Source organism: Phoxinus phoxinus (genome assembly GCF_949152265.1).
Source record: "Phoxinus phoxinus genome assembly, chromosome: 1".
In the NCBI taxonomy this organism is placed as follows: Eukaryota; Metazoa; Chordata; class Actinopteri; order Cypriniformes; family Leuciscidae; genus Phoxinus; species Phoxinus phoxinus.
Window position 1 is genome coordinate 28,420,691 of NC_136876.1, and position 18,559 is coordinate 28,439,249.

General features: G+C 37.8%; 1 protein-coding gene across 6 annotated transcripts; it reads right to left on the minus strand.

Moving 5' to 3' along the window:
* Positions 1-13: 13 nt before the first annotated feature.
* On the minus strand, positions 14-18,288 carry pih1d1 (PIH1 domain containing 1). Of its 6 annotated transcripts, XM_079628885.1 has the most exons (12): positions 17,922-18,033; positions 17,613-17,695; positions 8,670-8,727; positions 8,396-8,584; positions 8,089-8,150; positions 5,007-5,088; positions 4,810-4,906; positions 881-913; positions 594-672; positions 360-503; positions 194-243; positions 23-40 (listed from the first exon to the last, which is right to left on the minus strand). In XM_079628885.1, the coding sequence occupies exons 1-11, from the start codon at positions 17,935-17,937 to the stop codon at positions 208-210; spliced, it is 879 nt and encodes a 292-aa protein (XP_079485011.1). In that variant the 5' UTR covers positions 17,938-18,033; the 3' UTR covers positions 23-40; positions 194-207. The 6 variants fall into 6 exon arrangements, with proteins under 6 accessions (XP_079485014.1, XP_079485010.1, XP_079485012.1 ...); XM_079628888.1 differs by lacking the exon at positions 17,922-18,033 and adding an exon at positions 18,115-18,288 and having other exon boundaries at positions 14-243; XM_079628884.1 differs by having other exon boundaries at positions 14-243.
* Between the last annotated feature and the right edge of the window lie 271 nt (positions 18,289-18,559).

Below are 18,559 nucleotides of genomic sequence, written 5' to 3' on the forward strand. Positions count from 1 at the left end.
TTTAAAGCACTCAATTCTATAAAAATCACTGGTGGAAGTTCTAGGGCAACAAAGAAGACATCTTCATGAATGTATTTTACACCTCTAAAGTAAATAACTTTTAAAGCTTTGTTAACGATTAAATCTTGAGTAAATTGGAAACACACATAACACTCTTTGTACAAAATAAAGTCTGTTTATTATGAAATAATACTCTTGCAATAGATTTTATGAAGACACTACTGGCATGGTCACCGTGAGCGTCTGAAAGGAAGACAGGAAAAGACTGTGTGAGACATACTGAAAATCTGCACCAGCACATATATAATGAGCAGTAACTGTGTAGCGCTCAAAAAGCACACTATTCTGACAGAACTTACCTGCGTATTTGTGTTGTACTGGGCAACACTGTTTTCTTGGTCAATAAGCAGAGGAAAGAAAATATCCAAGTGGAAAAGAGCAGGTCGAGCAATCAGCACAAGTCTGTCTTCTCCCAAATCCAGAACAAGAGAGCGAGCAGATATCTAGCGATGAAGACACAGTAAAGCCTAGAGTCTCTTACTTTTTGTTAACAATGATTAAATGTAATCCAAAACCAGGCAACCATTACTCACCACTCCAGGAAGCAAGATCTCGGCGATCAGATACTCCGCATTTCTAATTGAGGGCTCCACTAATAAACTGAATTCTGGACTGGAATTCATGAAGCACAATAAAAGCATAAATTATTCAGTTTCAGGTGAAGCTCTGCTGCACAATAAAGATATATCACACTGAGCATAACAAATGGGGCATAAAAAAATGGTCTCTGGTTTCAAAACACATTTGAAAGGGTCAAACCAAACTATTTACAAATCGATAAGATGCACAAAGGCATTCAAAGAACTCCAAATATACTTACCGTTTGGTGGATGAAGACAAAGAGTGAGGTTCCCTGTTTACAAAGAACAAAGTGATTAGAGCAATTCTAGTGCTAGTTCTAGTTGTCAACAACTGATGGGATCAGATGGGACAGACAGGTAGGGTTGCCACCTTCAGTGTGGCAAAATAAGGGACATTTTAGCAAAATAAGGATAATTTGCTTTTGAATCTAATAAATTAATACATGTAAATAAATAAATGAGAAATGGCACACTTTTCTGATTGTTTCTGTGTGAGTATTTTTAAATCACAGGGTTGCTGTAAATAATAATAAAAAATATTAACTTTCTATTTTTTGTGATAAGTGATGCAGGTTTTGTATTTCTTGTATTATTTCTATTTTTTTCACAGCAGTGAACCAACATAAATGTTTTCAATGGCTGATGTTGATAACATTATCTACAAAACAGTGTAAACAAATTGTACATGTACCTCTGTATGTACAATTACATGTACAATTTGTACTTAAAACATGTACTATAAATGCACTATGAAACTGACACATGAACTGTTTACTGTCCTTTGACAAAGCTGTAAGCAGAGTCACTAGAATTCAAAATGGCCAAATTTAGGCTATTATCAATGTAAGTACTTTTATGCACAAATTATAAAGCCAGATACAGTTCAAAGATACATCTTACCAGCTACCAACAGATAAATACAATGATACTTATAATGCACCTTATGAGATGTTGCTGCTTAGTGTTGTCAAAAATATTGATACTACATATAAATAATTGAAATCGAATTAGTAAAATATGCTGACATATTAGTACCGCAAGTCGTGGTGAAGGATCTAAGGATTCTCAATAGCAACCTGTGTACTCAAAAGTAACGTGTGTGTATGTTACTTGAAGAGAGGAACCATACATCTGTGTTGTGTTTTATTTTCCTAGTTTTTTATGATTTCATTTTATTATCATTAGTCATTTATGTAGTTGCAACTTGATTTACATCATTTACCATTTAATAATTTATTCATCTTTTATTATTATTATTAATATATCTCATTTGGTAACACTTAATAATAACTTTCATTATTAAATCCTTAACAAACATTATTTAATTCTTAAAAGACCATAAGTTATATTCACATAGCTAAATATATGACAATGCGTTTGTTGATGTTATTAACTTATTAAACACTCCATACTGATTAAAATATATTATTTAATGTAAAGTAAAATGCTTACAAATGTCAAACTCTCAAATGATATGATCATGCACTTCTTGAAAATCTCCAAATGTCATTAAACGTCGGTTCATATATAACCTAATGCACTTTTTTACATTTACAAATACTTGTAATGTAAAATGTACTTTTGTAGTTTGGTAGCTAAGTGATGTGGAAACACTAAGCAGCAACATCTCATAAGGTGACATTGGTGCATTAGAAGTATCATGGTATTTATCTGTTGGTGTTCATAAAATTGAACAATATCAGAATGACTGGTCTTACTTTATATTAGGTGTCTTTACTTATGTACTTACATTGAAATAATAATAATAATAATAGTTAGGTACAGTGTACTTATTGTCTATTGTCGTCTACTGCAAAACACTTTTGCTGCTATTGAGGTGTGATCCGGGTAAGGTTAGGGACAGGTTTGGAGGTTTAAGGGTGGGTTTAGGGGTCAACAGTGTAACAGAGATAATTTGGATTACAATAAGGTAACACTGTTCAGATGTATATTACAAATTTTTGATAAATAAACAAGTATTTTCTTGAAAAATTTATTGTTTTCTCTTATGTATGATTTCAGGAATATCCTGTTTAAGTATATATAGTATACTAAGTGTTGAGGCAATAAAAAACATATTTTGCACCTGAAGTACAATTATGTGCTGTTGTTGTTTTTAGCAAGATTTTAGAACTTAGATAATTAATAAATGATTTGTAAACAAACAAACAAAAATACACACCACAATGAAGACCAAATGTGTGACCTTCATAGACTGTGGTTATTAGTTAACGGTTATGTTAACATACATAGTCTGCTTAAAATGATGATAAAAAAATAAAATTCTCAACATTTGTATATGTAAAAGTAATAGGTAATAAATGAATTGAAGTTTAATGACATTTGTTAGCATTCTATTTACATTACATAATGATTAACAGATCATTTAAAGGGGTGGTAAAATGCCATTTTCACAAGATGTAAAATAAATCTCTGATGTCCCCAGAGTGTGTGTGTGAAGTTTTAGCACAAAATACCCCACAGATATTTTTATATAGCATGTTAAAACGCACCGTTTTGTGCCTGGCCCTTTAAATGCAAAAGAGCTGCTGCAGAGGGCGGGGTTTCAAGAGCTCGCATTACAGCTGCGATTACCTCACGCAGACACACTAAAATGACAGAAACTGTTCTGCCTTTAATGTTAAAACGGAGTCAGAGGTCAGACAAAGATGGAGAGACTCAAGAAGAAGTGATAACATGTAGAATGCAACAGGACATCTCTGAAAAGTTAGTTGATGAATGTATGTTGCTGATGTAGAGTTAACTATCTTCAATTAGCATATTCTGTCATGGTAATCTATAAATCTCTCGTATAGGAACTGTTGTGAGATGCACACAGAGTGACTTTCTATTGCATGTGAAAAGATGGATGCTAAAGTTTGAGCTGACTCACAAATGTACTCTTAATCATACAACAACTTTTCCTCTTCTGAACATGGACAGGGGGCGGGGTTTATGTACATTTTAGGCTTGCTGATGTCACTAACCCGGGAGGAATGTTGTGTAGTCCCTATCAGCCGTTTGTTGTAGTCCTTTAATTTAAAAGGAAATATCTTCCTTTGCTTTGAACTTTGAGCGCTGTAACTTTGCAGATGTTTTTTATGCTCAAACAGCAACATTTCACACTAACTAAAGTTAGAAAAGTGAAATCATACTTAACCACCCCTTTAAACATTAACAAGCATCTCTAGACTATCTCTAGCTAATGATCTATTAGCATTATATAACGTTTTTAATGATTTATTAATGAAGCTTCTAAATCATTGTAAACCATTTGATTTGATTTTTAAAAAGTGCTTGATCATATGAATTAAAAGTTTGATAACATTTGTATGCATTTCAATTTACATTAAATAATTATCTGCTAATCATTATGCAACATTTAATAGGTTCATTAGTAAACATTAAGAAGCACATTATCTCATATTTCCACAATGTGAATATATATTAACTAATGAGCTGTTAAGCAATATGTGATGTTTGTTAATTACCTATTAATGAAAGTTATTATAAAGTGTTACCTTGTGTGGTTTGAAGAGATGTTTGTTTTCATGAGTAGGAGATAAGAGAATGTTTCAATGAATTTAATTGAATTCAATTTCAATGTTTTTAACATTACAGGACAATGTTGTGAAGCAGTATTTCCATTGCTTTTGCCATGGCATAACAACACTTGTTGGATTTGAACTGGTCAGATGAAGTCAGAGCATTGAGCACTGAAACATCCAGACAAAGTCTGAGCATTGAGAAACATTTACAACTAAGATAATTCAATAAACTATTATTACTATTATACAATTATTATCACTTTGTCTCCTGCTTCTGCTCTTCCCTGGCATACTCAGTCAAACTCTTAGGCTGATAGAAGACTCATATCTTCAGGCAGGGATTTATATCTAATATATTTGATATTTCTGATGTGGAGATCCATCCGATCTAACAGTGGGAATTAATTGTTAATTCTTGGTCACAATAAACATATTTGTTTCCCACATGTCATGTGCGGAGCTCAGTAGTTTCCAATAAATGTTTTTGAAGAATTTAAAGAGAATTAATAAAGAGCTAGTAATGAATATTAATTGTATTATTAGAGTTGATCTCCCAGTCCTTCTCACAACCTGCTTCATTCAGCACCACTCTCAATCCACCAAAGAGATAAAGAACTCACTTTGAGTCAACTTCCTGGATAATTGGCTTGCTCTTGGTACGAATGCTTTGTTCGGCTACAGAGCCCATGAACTTCCTGTTCTTCAAAATCTTAATATCTTAAAAAAACACACAGATAGGATCAGTTGACATGGCATGGAAAAGGCAAGTAGAAACATGCAGAGAACTGAATATCAGATGCTCTTTATTTAAGCTGACCTCTGCTCAACTCAAGGTTGTATTTGTTTTCCAGTCCCTCCAAAGAAACTGCAATAAGAAACTGCTGGAATAGGGCATCTTTCTGTTGGGTACAAGCATACACAGTGATGACAATTGTGAAGAGGGAGACCAGATCTGGCGGCAGGATAGCGCTGGCTCTGAGTCTGACACACACACACACACACACACACATTTTGATTTTCCTCTCCTCTGTTAACGCTATGGTCTGGGTGTGCACGAGACCCATAGCTCTTGTTCATTCAATGTCAAAGCACTTATCGCCCCACTACAATAAACTCATATCGCATAAACATGCATACATACAGTTGTAATTTAAATTATTCAACCGCTATTGCAAATCAGGTTTATTGGCAAAATCTAAAGACTTTAAGTCTCAAAATGATTCAACCTCCTGAATAGAAATCTGCACAAATCTGCAAAACAGGTGTTGTCTCAAGCTCACCTAATGCAACTAATCAAGGGCTTCATTAGTTGCCCCAGATGTACTTGAGCTAGAACACATGTAATATCTGAACTGACTAGGTTTGTTGAGTGTCACTATTGACTGCTTGTTAGAAGTCAAAAGAATGGTCCAAAAAGTTAAGAGAAGATATCATCGCCCTTCACAAACAAGGAACATGACACCAAAAATATAGCGAAGGCATTTCACTACACATTTAATAAACATCCAAACCATACAACTGTTGTATTACAAATTTGATGATGATGATCAGCTGAGATTCCTGCCAGTCCTGTTCTCTCTATTGTAAGTTAAATGAGTCAGATTACTTAAATCTCACCCTTTGTCTTTAATGGCTATTTATAGCTATTTCAATTACTTTTGTTTGATTTGTTCATTGCAAACAGCTGAAAGTCTGTCAATTTTGCCAATAAACCTGATTTGCAATGGCGGGTTGAATAATTTAGATTACAACTGTACAACATTCAAGTACAGTTGGTTGATACATGTTGTATAAATCCAGGTGCGGAGGAGACAGAGATTAAACGTGATTGTTGGTATTTATAGCGCTCTGTCCCGCCTCTGTATAAATAAAACACCATCTTTTGCACCACAGTTGTGAGTTTGGCCATCATTTTTATTTTTCCATCTTGGAACATAAAGGCCCATTCACACCAAGAACAATAATTATAACGATAACTAAATTAAATTAAGTCAAGTCAAGTCCCCTTCATTTATATAGCGCTTTTAACAGTATGGATTGTGTCAAAGCAGCTTTACAGTGATAATAGAAATGTAACAGTGAAGTTGCAAAGGTCATTAACTTAGGGGCCGCTAACACGACACCGTTCTAACAGAAAACCCTTAACGTGCTCCGGCCGCCCATCCGCACAAAAGGTGGCTGGTGTTTTAAAGAACGCACTCCCTGAAATAGGTTCGAAGGTGCAAACAATTATCCGTTTTCTCTGAGCAAACCTCAGAAACGCAAACCCGCGAAAACGCAGACGACGTTTGCATCATGTGTTCGGTCGATAGGTATGCGCGTTTGAATAAAAATGTGCGCAGGCGTGTAGTTTCGATATTAGCATCCACACCAGCGGACAATATCATTCTGTTTTTTCTAAGCGAGTGCTTGTCTGTCACTTTAAATGCTCGAGCTCGTTACAGCAGGATGGATTCTGATTGGCTGTCTATGTTTTTATCGTTCATCAGCTGGATAAAATAATTTTGAAAGGGATTCCAATTATATTGTCTGTCAGTGCCGTTATCGTTATAACTGTGGTGTGAACTCTGCTATTCTTTAATATTAAGAACGATTTTTAGAACTTTAGCTTTAGCTTTATCGTTATCTTTATAGTTATCGTCTTTGGTGTGAATGGGCCTTAGCACGTCCAGTGAGTGCGCTGGAAAAACCCACTTCCCTACACAATGAATGCAGTTGCATATTCCTGAGGTACTTTCAATGTATACATTCTAGGGGTGTCACGATTCTCCAAATTCTCGATTCGATTACATTTTCGATTCTAAGGTCACAGTTCGATTCGATTCTCGGTTTTTACTTTTTTTTTTTTTTAAGCACAGGTTGCTATGCCATTTTTAGACCAGACTTTTATGCATAATATCTGACATTCCACACTACATTGTCAAATATAAAAAATGTATTAAGAACATAATGTAACTAACTTATATCTTCAGTCAATTGGAAACTTAAGCAAAATAACCTGCAATCTAATTTCTCTTTTGTAACTGCAGTCTTCTTCACAGAAAATGACCTTCAAGTTCACAACAAAACAAACAAACTGTTTAACAGATAAATCTATGCGTCGCGCAGAGCCACGTCTTTAAAATTCTAACACTTTATTCTCTGAGTGTACACACACACACACTGTCCGCGGCGCCCAGCAACGGCTCAGGACCTTGTTCAAAATTAATCCTGCTGCGCCATTTACATAGTGTTATATTACATTTATTTTAAATTAATAAATTTTATATACATTTATTTGTCTCAAATCGTCGTTATGTGGCGCTTCTCGTCCGGTGTGTGCGATACCTCGAGTTGTCAAAGACGCGGCGCTTCTCGTCCGGTGTGTGCGATACCTCGAGTTGTCAAAGACGCGGCGCTTCTCGTCCGGTGTGTGCGATACCTAGAGTTGTCAAAGACGCGGCGCTTCTCGTCCGGTGTGTGCGATACCTCGAGTTGTCAAAGACGCGGCGCTTCTCGTCCGGTGTGTGCGATACCTAGAGTTGTCAAAGACGCGGCGCTTCTCGTCCGGTGTGTGCGATACCTCGAGTTGTCAAAGACGCGGCGCTTCTCGTCCGGTGTGTGCGATACCTCGAGTTATCATAGACGCAGCGCTTCTCGTCCGGTGTGTGCGATACCTCGAGTTATCATAGACGCAGCGATTCTAGTCCGGTTCGCGGCCCCCAGAGGTTGAATCGCAACTTTTCAACACGCGTGTTTTTTTCCGCTTGACAAGCCGACCGAACGTGACATGGGGGCGTGGCAGCATCGACGATTCCATTTTTGAATTCGATGTTCGAGATTGTGACTTAATTTCGATTGATTTCGAATTAAAATCGAAATCGTGACACCCTTAATACATTTACATACAAGACACATACCTGACATTTCTGGAAGAACTCATCATTGATCACGACATCATACACAGTACAGCCTTGTGAGCCTGGCAAACATAAAAATATTCTCAATTAAAATCAATTGCTTTATTATAAAAGGAAAGAAGGGAAGGGTTATCACAAATAAGGGTGGTTGTTTTGGCATTCACAGTAAATGACGCTTTATTTCCTTCCTTTTTGGTGATTTATGTCAATCAGATCAGTCAACAAATGCCCTAGCATTGAAACAACAGATTTTTCGATTAGATAAAGGAAAACAATAATTAAAGGAAAATGTGAATGTGTCTCTTACTGTTGTCCACTTCCGTGTGTGGCTCGCCGAGACTCATGGGCACTCTGTAACTCGTCGGATCCTCTGACTCCAATAGTTTCACGAGTGCTTCCTGGGACAGAGGAGGAGGGGGCGGTACCGCCTGTGACTGACAGATATTCAGAAAGACCTTCTGGTTTTCTGACACTGAGGAGGTCTTCACACACATGCCTGGCATAGAGAGAAAATTCTGATGACTTTGGATGGGTTAATGATATAATAGTCCTGAGAAGATGTTTTGAAATATCAGACTAACCTGGCTGTGGACGGATTACTTTGGAAGGGGGACTGTCGTTTTGCATTTTTCCCATGCTCTGTTGGAAAATAACATATTTTTGTCTTAGATTAGTTCCCTAATTTAGTAATGGGGGAAGTTGTGATTATCTGATTGGTCAGTTTGAATATCTCACACCTGAGTGTTAGTCACATGGTCGGGGCAGGGAACTACACTGCGACCAAAATGGTCGCATATGCGACCTTTTGAAATGCCATTGCGACCCTAATTTTTAATGGGTCGCAAATGTATCACTGATTATTTTTGTTCCTACCTTATGTTTTAGGCAATATGCTATGATTTACTATGAGCATTTATTAAAACAGAAATGTGTATTTTAAGAATACGTTTTATAACGTGCTCTGAGCATTCAACACAAAGTTGGCTTCAGCCCCGCGACTTAAAGTAATCGGGTTGATGTGCGCGTTTATATGTCACACGTTTCCCGCTGTTCGCGCATAACTATTCTCTATTGGTTCTTTATTTGTTTTAAACGGCAGACGAAATATTAATCCGTCTCTGGTCATGATTTGGAGACATTGAGCATTGAACCGTTTTGCCGTGCAGCTTATATTTATCACGCGGTAAAAATGCCCCTCCCCGAGGGCAAAACCAGTCGTCTGTGGATGAGAATCCATAACAATTAGTGGGACGTTGTCCTGCTTCACACAGGCGCTGAGTGAAATGAGAATTTTAGAATGACGGGACACTCATTTATTTGACACTTTATTCAACAGGAAGAACAGCTCGTTCCGCGCGTCATACGTCATTGTACATGTGCAGTCCTTTCAATTTCGGTTTTCAATCCGATCAAGTGTTGACATGTTCTCTCGATCGCATTACAAAAGGAATAAACCACCCCTTTCAATCCGATCGAAAATGCATTCGGATCGAGCTCAATCCGATCGATTAAGGTGTTTACATGAAGATCTTTTTAGTCCGATTATAAGTGTCCATGTAAATTGAAGCTTCACAATGACAGTATGAAGCACGCGAAATGTATAGACATGTACATATCCCGTGACGGAGCAGTACTCCGCACTGCATTTCGGCGTCAAGCAAACCGAGCAAGTGAGGAATCTGAATTGATAATTAGGCTAAGTTCAATGTAGCTTATAATATAGCCTTATTTGTGGCTTATTATATTTCACTTAATTGTGAAGTACATGCATTTTTGTATTATCTTTAATACTGAATAGTCAATAGCTGCTGAAAATCTATTAGTATTTTATGGATTATATTTATTTTATTTTAAGAGTTCAGGAGTCTGCCCATCTGTGCCAACCATAGCATGTTGAAATCCAAAAGAAATTAATTTAGCACATTATTGTGTACTGTATTTTCTATTGCAGTAAATCTATCCCAACCAATGTTAAAGAAAACAAGGCGGCATGTGGTTTAAAAGATGGAAAGTAAAATAAAAAGCACATCTGTATGCAATACAGTTTCATTATTGTTCATTATTATCCAGAGCGGCTTACTATAAATAATTTGTGCGACCAAATCATGTTTTGCGCCAGTAACTGAAAAAGTTAGTAGCGCAAGTGCCACCAGTGGAAAAGGTTAGTGTAGTTCCCTGCGGGGGAAATGACAAAAGAAGATTGTAACTGTTGTTGTCTCTTTTCGGCCTGTCTCTGTCTCTCTCTCTCTCTCTCTCTCTAAGTTATTATCATATGCACCAATTTTGTAACCATTTTAAGAGTATAACCTTAACCATATTTTGGTTTGCATCTAATTTGTAACTATTTGAATTGTAAACATAACCTTATTTTGTCTCATTGAACCTTTTTAATTCATGGAGTCAGATTAAAACGAGATAATTGCATAAGAGAACGTGTCTTATTTAACCAAATTACTTTGAGACGCTAAAAAGACGATAACGCGCGCCCTTCACCGGCTGGCCGGAAACCCGGAAGTTGGGCCGATCAGCCGGGTCTTATATTATTCCTGGGAACCAAACCCATTATCTGATTTTGTTAGCATCAGTGCATGAGCTGTAGCTTAATATATAAGTAACCTTTCTATTTTATTTATGATGCATTTATAAGGGGGTAATGATAAAAATAAAATAAATAGTCAATAATACCTGAAGGTCAAGCAATGGATTTTACAAACATAGATTAAAAAAAAGAATCAGGTGTGCCTGTAGTACAAACAAAAATTCCACACATATATTGTCTGGATGATAATGCAAAAGTAAAATATTAAAATAAATTCTGACAAAAATGGTTAATCAGAAAAATGGATTACTTTCTTTTTGACTTAAAGGGATAGTTCACCCAAAAATTAAACATTTACTTTTTTACAATCTGGAACTCACACAGATGCTGTATTTTATAAAAAAGAGCAAATTAATATTATATATATATATATATATAGTGTATAAGTCATATGGACTAGAGTTATGGAGCCTTTTCACAGACTGTGTGATGGCACGTTTCCACTGTTATCAACATTGCAAATCTATTAATGTTTTTCCTATTTTCATATTTTTTTTAATACACATTTATAACGCTATTGTGTTATATTACCTTTTCAGTAAATCACAAAAAGCACATTAATGCTGCTGCGAGGGTGTTTCTACTTATTATGTCCAAGGACGTATTCCAATTTTGTTTCTGTTTCTCTTTTCCTTGCTTGCCTGATTAATGGTTAATGGCTACCACCAGTGTATATTCATCAATCTGAGTGCTGTCCATGCACTGAGCGTCCTGAGGACTCCAATATAAAGCTGCAGAGAGAGCGCTATGAAAGCAGAGAGACAAATGCGCCGTTTGAGGTCAGGCGTCCTCCAGTCCCAGACGAGTTGGAGCTCTTGGCTGTTGGGTTACAATGTATTTGTGACTGTGTCAAAACGTTCCGTTGAGTTGATGACATTAATAAGTTAGTTGTGGGTTACGTAGGCTGGAGGATACCTATAACTTTTCTCATGTTTAATGGAGTTAGGGAGTGAGGGAATTAATATGTGGTTTTGTTTTCTTTCTTTTATGTATAGGTAAGTTAATGTTAATTTTAGTCTTTTGTTTGGGTCCTCCTCATGAGGTAACGCTTTTATTTGTGTTTTTGGTTTATTCGTAATGTTTTATTTAATATTCCTGGTTACTTTTGAACCTCTGCTCAATTTTAATATAAAAGGCAGACACGCCATTTTTTAAAAAACCCTAACGTTTGGGGCTGGAGAATTAAAGATCTTGAAGGTCTCTCCACACATTTATTGTTCGTCGTTCCCTATTTATCCCTAGACTGAAGGGGAAAACGTAACACTAATACAACGGCAGATGGAGTGATGGCAAATCATGACATCTATCTCTCTTCTGACTGTTGTAATCAATCTTTCAATATTTTTCCCTCTTTTGGAAAGACATGGAAACTCAGTCACGGATATTTTTTTATTTTATTTTTTGCTTTTGTAGCATATGGAAATACAAAAGTTAAATTTGCTGTTGTCCCCCATTTACCACTAGAGAAGTTTACCCAACTATGACGACTTCGGTGTCTGAGAAACCCGGAAATGAGAACAGGCTTCTTTTTTAAGCAAGTTGGGGACTAACACAGACAGAATAGTGACTTCTGTCAGTCATAACATCTCCTTTTGTGTTTTGCAGAAGAAAGTCAGTAATACATGTAGGCTAAATGGAAGGCTAAGGAAGTGATCCACTTCCTGCTCAGCTACTGTTCGGACGCTCTTGCTTACTGCTCCGCGCTTTGCTCTATCGCTTTTATATTTTTTATATTTTATCTTCTTTTATCAACTAATTTTAACCTCAGCAAATCAGCACAGTGCTCAAACGCTTGGATTACTACAAAAAAAGCTGAATTATTTTATTCGACCAGCCTCCCACTGAAAGCTTACATTCCGGGGAAGAGAAAACACAACTGCATAAGGATAAGAGAAAATGCCTCCTCTGGAATCTACTTGCTGCACAAACTGCCACAGACTTTTACAAAGGATTGCAGTTCTTGAAACAAAGTTATTTGCGGGACTACCAAACCAGACGGAACACACAACAGAGCTCCGTCATGGACGCCCTCAGCATACCGGTGAGTGCCATGAATCTACTGCTCCTCAACAGGCCATACTGAGTGTAGAGAAACAAGCCGATCGACTTACAAATCGATGGCACACACAGGGAGCGAGACCCAAAGGCACCCGAGACATCAGATTGTCACGAATATCACATATTGCCGCAGTAGCATCCTCTACCCCAGATATGGCTCTGACAAGGATTGCAAACACTGGTCTCCTACCACCGCCTATACATCTTGAGAACAGATTTGAAGTATTAATGAATGTAAATGAGGAATCCCCAAACGTGATGAATGTGATCGAACACAGACTGGATAAGCCAGTAGCTAACACTGATGCTAACTGGCGCTCAAGGTCGAGCAGACAGCGGCACACAGCTCAGAGCCTAGCCGGGCACACGACTCTGATAGTGGGCGACTCCATTATCCGACACACTAGTAGCAGGGATACAACTACGTGCTGCCTTCCACAAGCAACAATTTCTGATGTAAACAGGGACCTTGAGAACATTCTGATGAAACATAAGACTGCAAATCGACTCATCATTCATGTGGGGAAAAATTATATTCATAAAGAGCAGTCAGAACTCCTCAAGAAGGATTTCAATGAACTTTTTGAAACACTTAAAAGACTGAAAGTACAAACATTCATCAGTGGACCACTCCCAGCAAGAGGAACAAACAGGTTTTCACGGTTGCTTGGGCTTAATACATGGCTCCAAAAAACCTGCAATATAAAAGGAGTGAACTTCATTGACAACTTCAATCTTTTCTGGAGTCAGAGGCAACTGTTCCAACAGGACGGCCTCCACCCAAACAAACTTGGTTCAAGAGTGCTAAAGGACAATATCTACTTCTCCCTCAATCATCCTTCTGCAGTGTGTGCCAATCCACTCAACCTGAATGGCACACACACACCTGGACACAGTATGGATGACCACAGGACTTCACTCCAGCACCTGAATGGACATGCGGTTGACACGTCACCCAAGGACAATGATAACACCACTCAGCCACAACAACTTCTGCTCACGGACACAATCTCAGCTGAGCCCTGCCCACAGAGCTCAACACCACAAACAGACTGTGACATACTAGAACTGCTCCAAGATTCAGCACCCAAGGACGACTTCCTGGAAAACAGCCAGGGAAACCAGGACAGCATATTACAGCCTCCGATAACACCAGAGCAACAGCCCCTCTCACCAGACACGCTATCTCTATCTCCAGCATCTCCACTTCTGTGCTTCTCAGAGAGAATGGAAAAACTGGTCTATGCTGGAACCAAACTATCCCACTCTTTTGCAAGCCCGCAGATATCAACCAAAAAACGGCAGGCCCCAAAACCACCAAAGCCAGCTGGCCCCGCTCGCCCTCCCCCTCCTCCTGCAAGAGTTCTTCGGGCTCTGCCACAACGACAGGGCTCACACCCTCCTCCTTCTGCTCGAGGTGAACTAAAAACAACTGATACCAGCTCTCATTGATATGTGCCGGGTCCCCGCTATGATAACAGTAACTTTCTCAAATGTTTACATAACAAGCGGGAACCCTGTGTGCCTGTATCTTTCTCTATTGCTGTTCGATTACATGATAGAAAGTCTAAGGCCTTCAAAAGCCGTACAGCAAACCCATCTAATCTGGTGCCTATTACACGCCAAACTAAGACTGCTGTGCGGACAAAAAGTAAGACTGTTAAGTTAGCACTCTTAAACATCTGCTCACTTAAAAATAAATCACTTCTAGTCAATGACTTAATAACCACATACAACCTGGATTTTATGTTTCTAAATGAAACTTGGCTAGAAGACAACTGCAGTGCAACTGTCCTCAATGAAACATCCCCTCCTAACTTTACTTTCATGAGTGTCTGCAGAGCGGGTAGGAGAGGTGGGGGAGTAGCTGCTCTTTTCAAAGATGTCTATCCATGTAAGCAAATATCATTTGGTAATTACCCGTCTTTCGAATATCTGGGTATTGTGTTAAAAGGTGCTCCACGCATTTTAATTATCAATGTTTACAGGCCTCCAAAATACTCTTCAGCTTTTGCTGAGGACTTTACAGAACTGTTATCAACCATTTCCTCAGAGTTTGACTGTTTTGCTATTGCTGGAGATTTCAACATCCACATAGACAATGCAGAAAACAATATGGCAAAAGAAATCAAAACTGTTTTAAAAACTTTTGATCTGACTCAGCATGTACATGGACCGACACACAATCGTGGACACACTCTAGATTTACTTATCAGTAAGGGTCTAAACATTTCATCGATTGTTATTAAGGATGTAGCACTGTCTGATCATTTCTGTATTTTCTTTGATATATTGATCTCTCCTGCCATTGAAGCTAGATCTGTGTATGTCAAGAAGAGATGCTTAAATGAGAACACTAGTGTACTATTTATGAAGGCTATATCTTTAACACCAAGCATATCTGCTGACTCTGTTGATTTTCTCCTTGATTCTTTTAACTCAAAAGTTAAAAGTGTAATTGATGATATTGCTCCTGTGAAGGTCAGAAAGAGTGGTAGACAAAAGGCACCTTGGAGAAACTCAACAGCAGTGCAACATATGAAAAGACAATGCAGAAAAGCAGAGCGCATGTGGCGGAAGACAAAACTTGTAGTCCATTATAACATCTACAAAGACACCATCCATGCTTTCAATTTGGAGCTAGGCAAAGCTAGACAGACTTTCTTCTCAAATATTATAAACAGCAACTTAAACAACACACGCACTCTTTTTGCTACTGTAGAGAGACTGACAAACCCCCCGAGCCAGATTCCCAGTGAAATGCTCTCAGACAGCAAGTGCAGTGAGTTCGCTTCTTTCTTCTCTGAGAAAATCAATAATATCAGAAAGGTGATCAGCACATCCTTGAGTTGCACTGGGGTCAGACAGATCAGACCACAACCTGAGAAAGTAGTTACTATGTCTGATTTCAAAGAAATTGATGGCAAAATTTTGGAAGAAACCGTACAGCACCTTAAAACATCGACCTGCGCCCTTGACGCTCTTCCCACATCTTTCTTCAAAAGTGTGTTAAACAGCTTAGAAGCAGATCTCCTAGAAGTGGTAAATGCCTCACTTCTCTCTGGAAGTTTTCCAAACTCCTTGAAAACTGCAGTTGTCAAACCCCTCCTAAAAAAAGAGTAATCTTGATAAGACTATATTAAGCAATTACAGACCGATCTCAAATCTTCCTTTCATAGGCAAGATAATTGAAAAAGTTGTTTTCAATCAGCTGAACAAATTCTTAAGCTCGAATGGATACTTTGACAATTTTCAATCTGGTTTCCGATCGCATCACAGCACAGAGACAGCGCTCATAAAGATAATAAACGATATTCGCTTAAATACTGATACAGGCAAATTATCAGTGTTGGTACTACTCGACCTCAGTGCTGCATTTGACACTGTCGATCACAACATACTTCTTGACAGGCTGGAAAACTGGGTGGGGCTTTCTGGGATAGTCCTAAAATGGTTCAGGTCATACTTAGAAGCGAGAGGTTATTATGTGAGTATAGGAGACCATAAGTCTGAGTGGACATCCATGACATGCGGAGTTCCTCAAGGCTCAATTCTTGCGCCACTCCTATTCAACCTGTACATGCTTCCAATGAGCCAAATAATGAGAAAGAACCAAATCTCTTACCACAGCTATGCAGACGACACACAGATCTACTTAGCCCTATCTCCTAACGATTACAGCCCCATTGACTCCCTGTTCCAATGCATTGATGAAGTCAACAGTTGGATGTGCCAAAACTTTCTTCAGTTAAACAAAGACAAAACTGAAGTTATTGCGTTTGGAAACAAAGATGAAGTTCTCAAGGTGAATGCATACCTTCACTCCAGAGGTCAAACAACTAAAAATCAAGTCAGGAATCTTGGTGTGTCTCTAGAGTCAGACCTTAGCTTCAGTAGTCATGTCAAAGCAATAACTAAATCAGCATACTATCATCTAAAAAATATTGCAAGAATTAGATGCTTTGTTTCCAGTCAAGACTTAGAGAAAATTGTGCATGCTTTCATCACCAGCAGGGTGGATTACTGTAATGGACTCCTTACTGGCCTTCCCAAAAAGACCATAAGACAGTTGCAGCTCGTACAGAACGCTGCCGCCAGGATCCTGAGCAGAACCAGAAAATATGAACATATCACACCAGTCCTCAGGTCTTTACACTGGCTTCCAGTCACATTTAGGATTGATTTTAAAGTATTATTACTGGTATATAAATCATTTAATGGCCTAGGACCTCAATACATTGCAGATATGCTCACTGAATATAAACCCAACAGATCACTCAGATCATTAGGATCACATCAACTAGAAATACCAAGGGTTCACTCAAAGCAAGGAGAGTCCGCTTTTAGCTATTATGCCAGCCGCAGCTGGAACCAGCTTCCAGAAGAGATCAGGTGTGCTCCTACAGTAGCCACATTCAAATCCAGACTCAAAACACTTCTGTTTAGCTTTGCATTTACTGAATGAGCACTGTGCCACTGTGCGTCCGACTGTTTGCACTGTATTTTATTTTTATTTTTTACTCTAAACTGTTTTAATTATTCTTATTTCTTTTGATTATTTTAATTTCTTCTATGTAAAGCACTTTGAATTACCATTGTGTATGAAATGTGCTATATAAATAAACTTGCCTTGCCTTGCCTTGCCTTGCCGAAATGATTACACCATTTTCATTTTCGGGTGAACTATGTGCATTTTTGTTGTATACTAATGAAACGCATTGGTAATCGTGCTGGTTTACTGTGACTTTCCATATGCCACTAAGTTTGGTCATGTTTATAGTTGGGACCTGCTTCGAAACACCGCAGAGTACTTAGGCTATGTATTTTTTTTTAGCTTAGTTGTGTCAAAGCGGTTAACTTAACGTACCTGAAGCAAAAGTTGTTGATACAGCTCTTCTTGCTGTTTCTGCTCTAGTTCAACACCCAGGAGAGACGGGTCCGTTTCCATGACTACACATGGACGTACAGGACATAAAACACAAATGTTAAGAGTGTAACTTAACGTTAATCTGAACAGTTATCAAACCTATGTGTTACGGAGAGTGAGATATTACAGCATTGCTAAACTGCTAGCTGCTAACTTATGAAGAAAAAATAAAAAGCTCGCGTTACCCACGCGCTTACGGTTGGAGAACACGCAGATAAATAAAAAACATCAAGATATAACGTTACTCACTGAGCGACTCAGACATGCAATAAGAAGGAACGTTAACGTTAGATTCATATCAGTGAGTTTAGCACATAGGGGTTAGCATGAAGATACAAGGTGTGTCAAAATAAAAGTACCTACGGCTTTAACGTTACTCCTTAAAGGGATAACGTTAGTTCACCCCCAAAAAAAAAAGAAAATTCGGTCATAATTTACTCACACTCGTGTTGTTCCAAATCTGTATGCGTTTCTTTTTTCTGTTGAACACAAAATAAGATATTTTAAAAAGAAAGTTTGTAACCAGACAGGTGATGGCACCCATTGACTTCCATAGTAGGAAAAAATATATATGGAAGTCAATGGCTACCATCAACTGTGGTTACAAACATTCTACAAAATATCTTATTATCTTAAGCTAAAGTAATGCCTATAACACCCTCCTTTAATTTTTTTTAATGACTCATTGAATTCAATCACTAGAAATAAGAAGTAGAATTTAATGTTTTTATAAAAGTTGAATTTAAAAAAAAGAAAAAAGTTCACTATCCCTTTAAAAGAGAAAGAAAGGCTGTGTTTAATTAAATCAGGCATTATTTTATTTAATAAAACAAGTAATACAAAACAAACAAAAACTGTTCAACACTTTTTTTCTGAATTTTGGTTTG

What these genes read in the sequence shown, in the direction of transcription:
- pih1d1 (XM_079628884.1), bottom strand. An exon ending in ATCAACAACTTTTGCTTCAG is followed by an intron (nt 8,728 to 17,612) that starts GTACGTTAAGTT and finishes ATTTTCCAACAG; the next exon opens with AGCATGGGAAAAATGCAAAA. An exon ending in AGTACAACACAAATACGCAG is followed by an intron (nt 244 to 359) that starts GTAAGTTCTGTC and finishes TCTTCCTTTCAG; the next exon opens with ACGCTCACGGTGACCATGCC.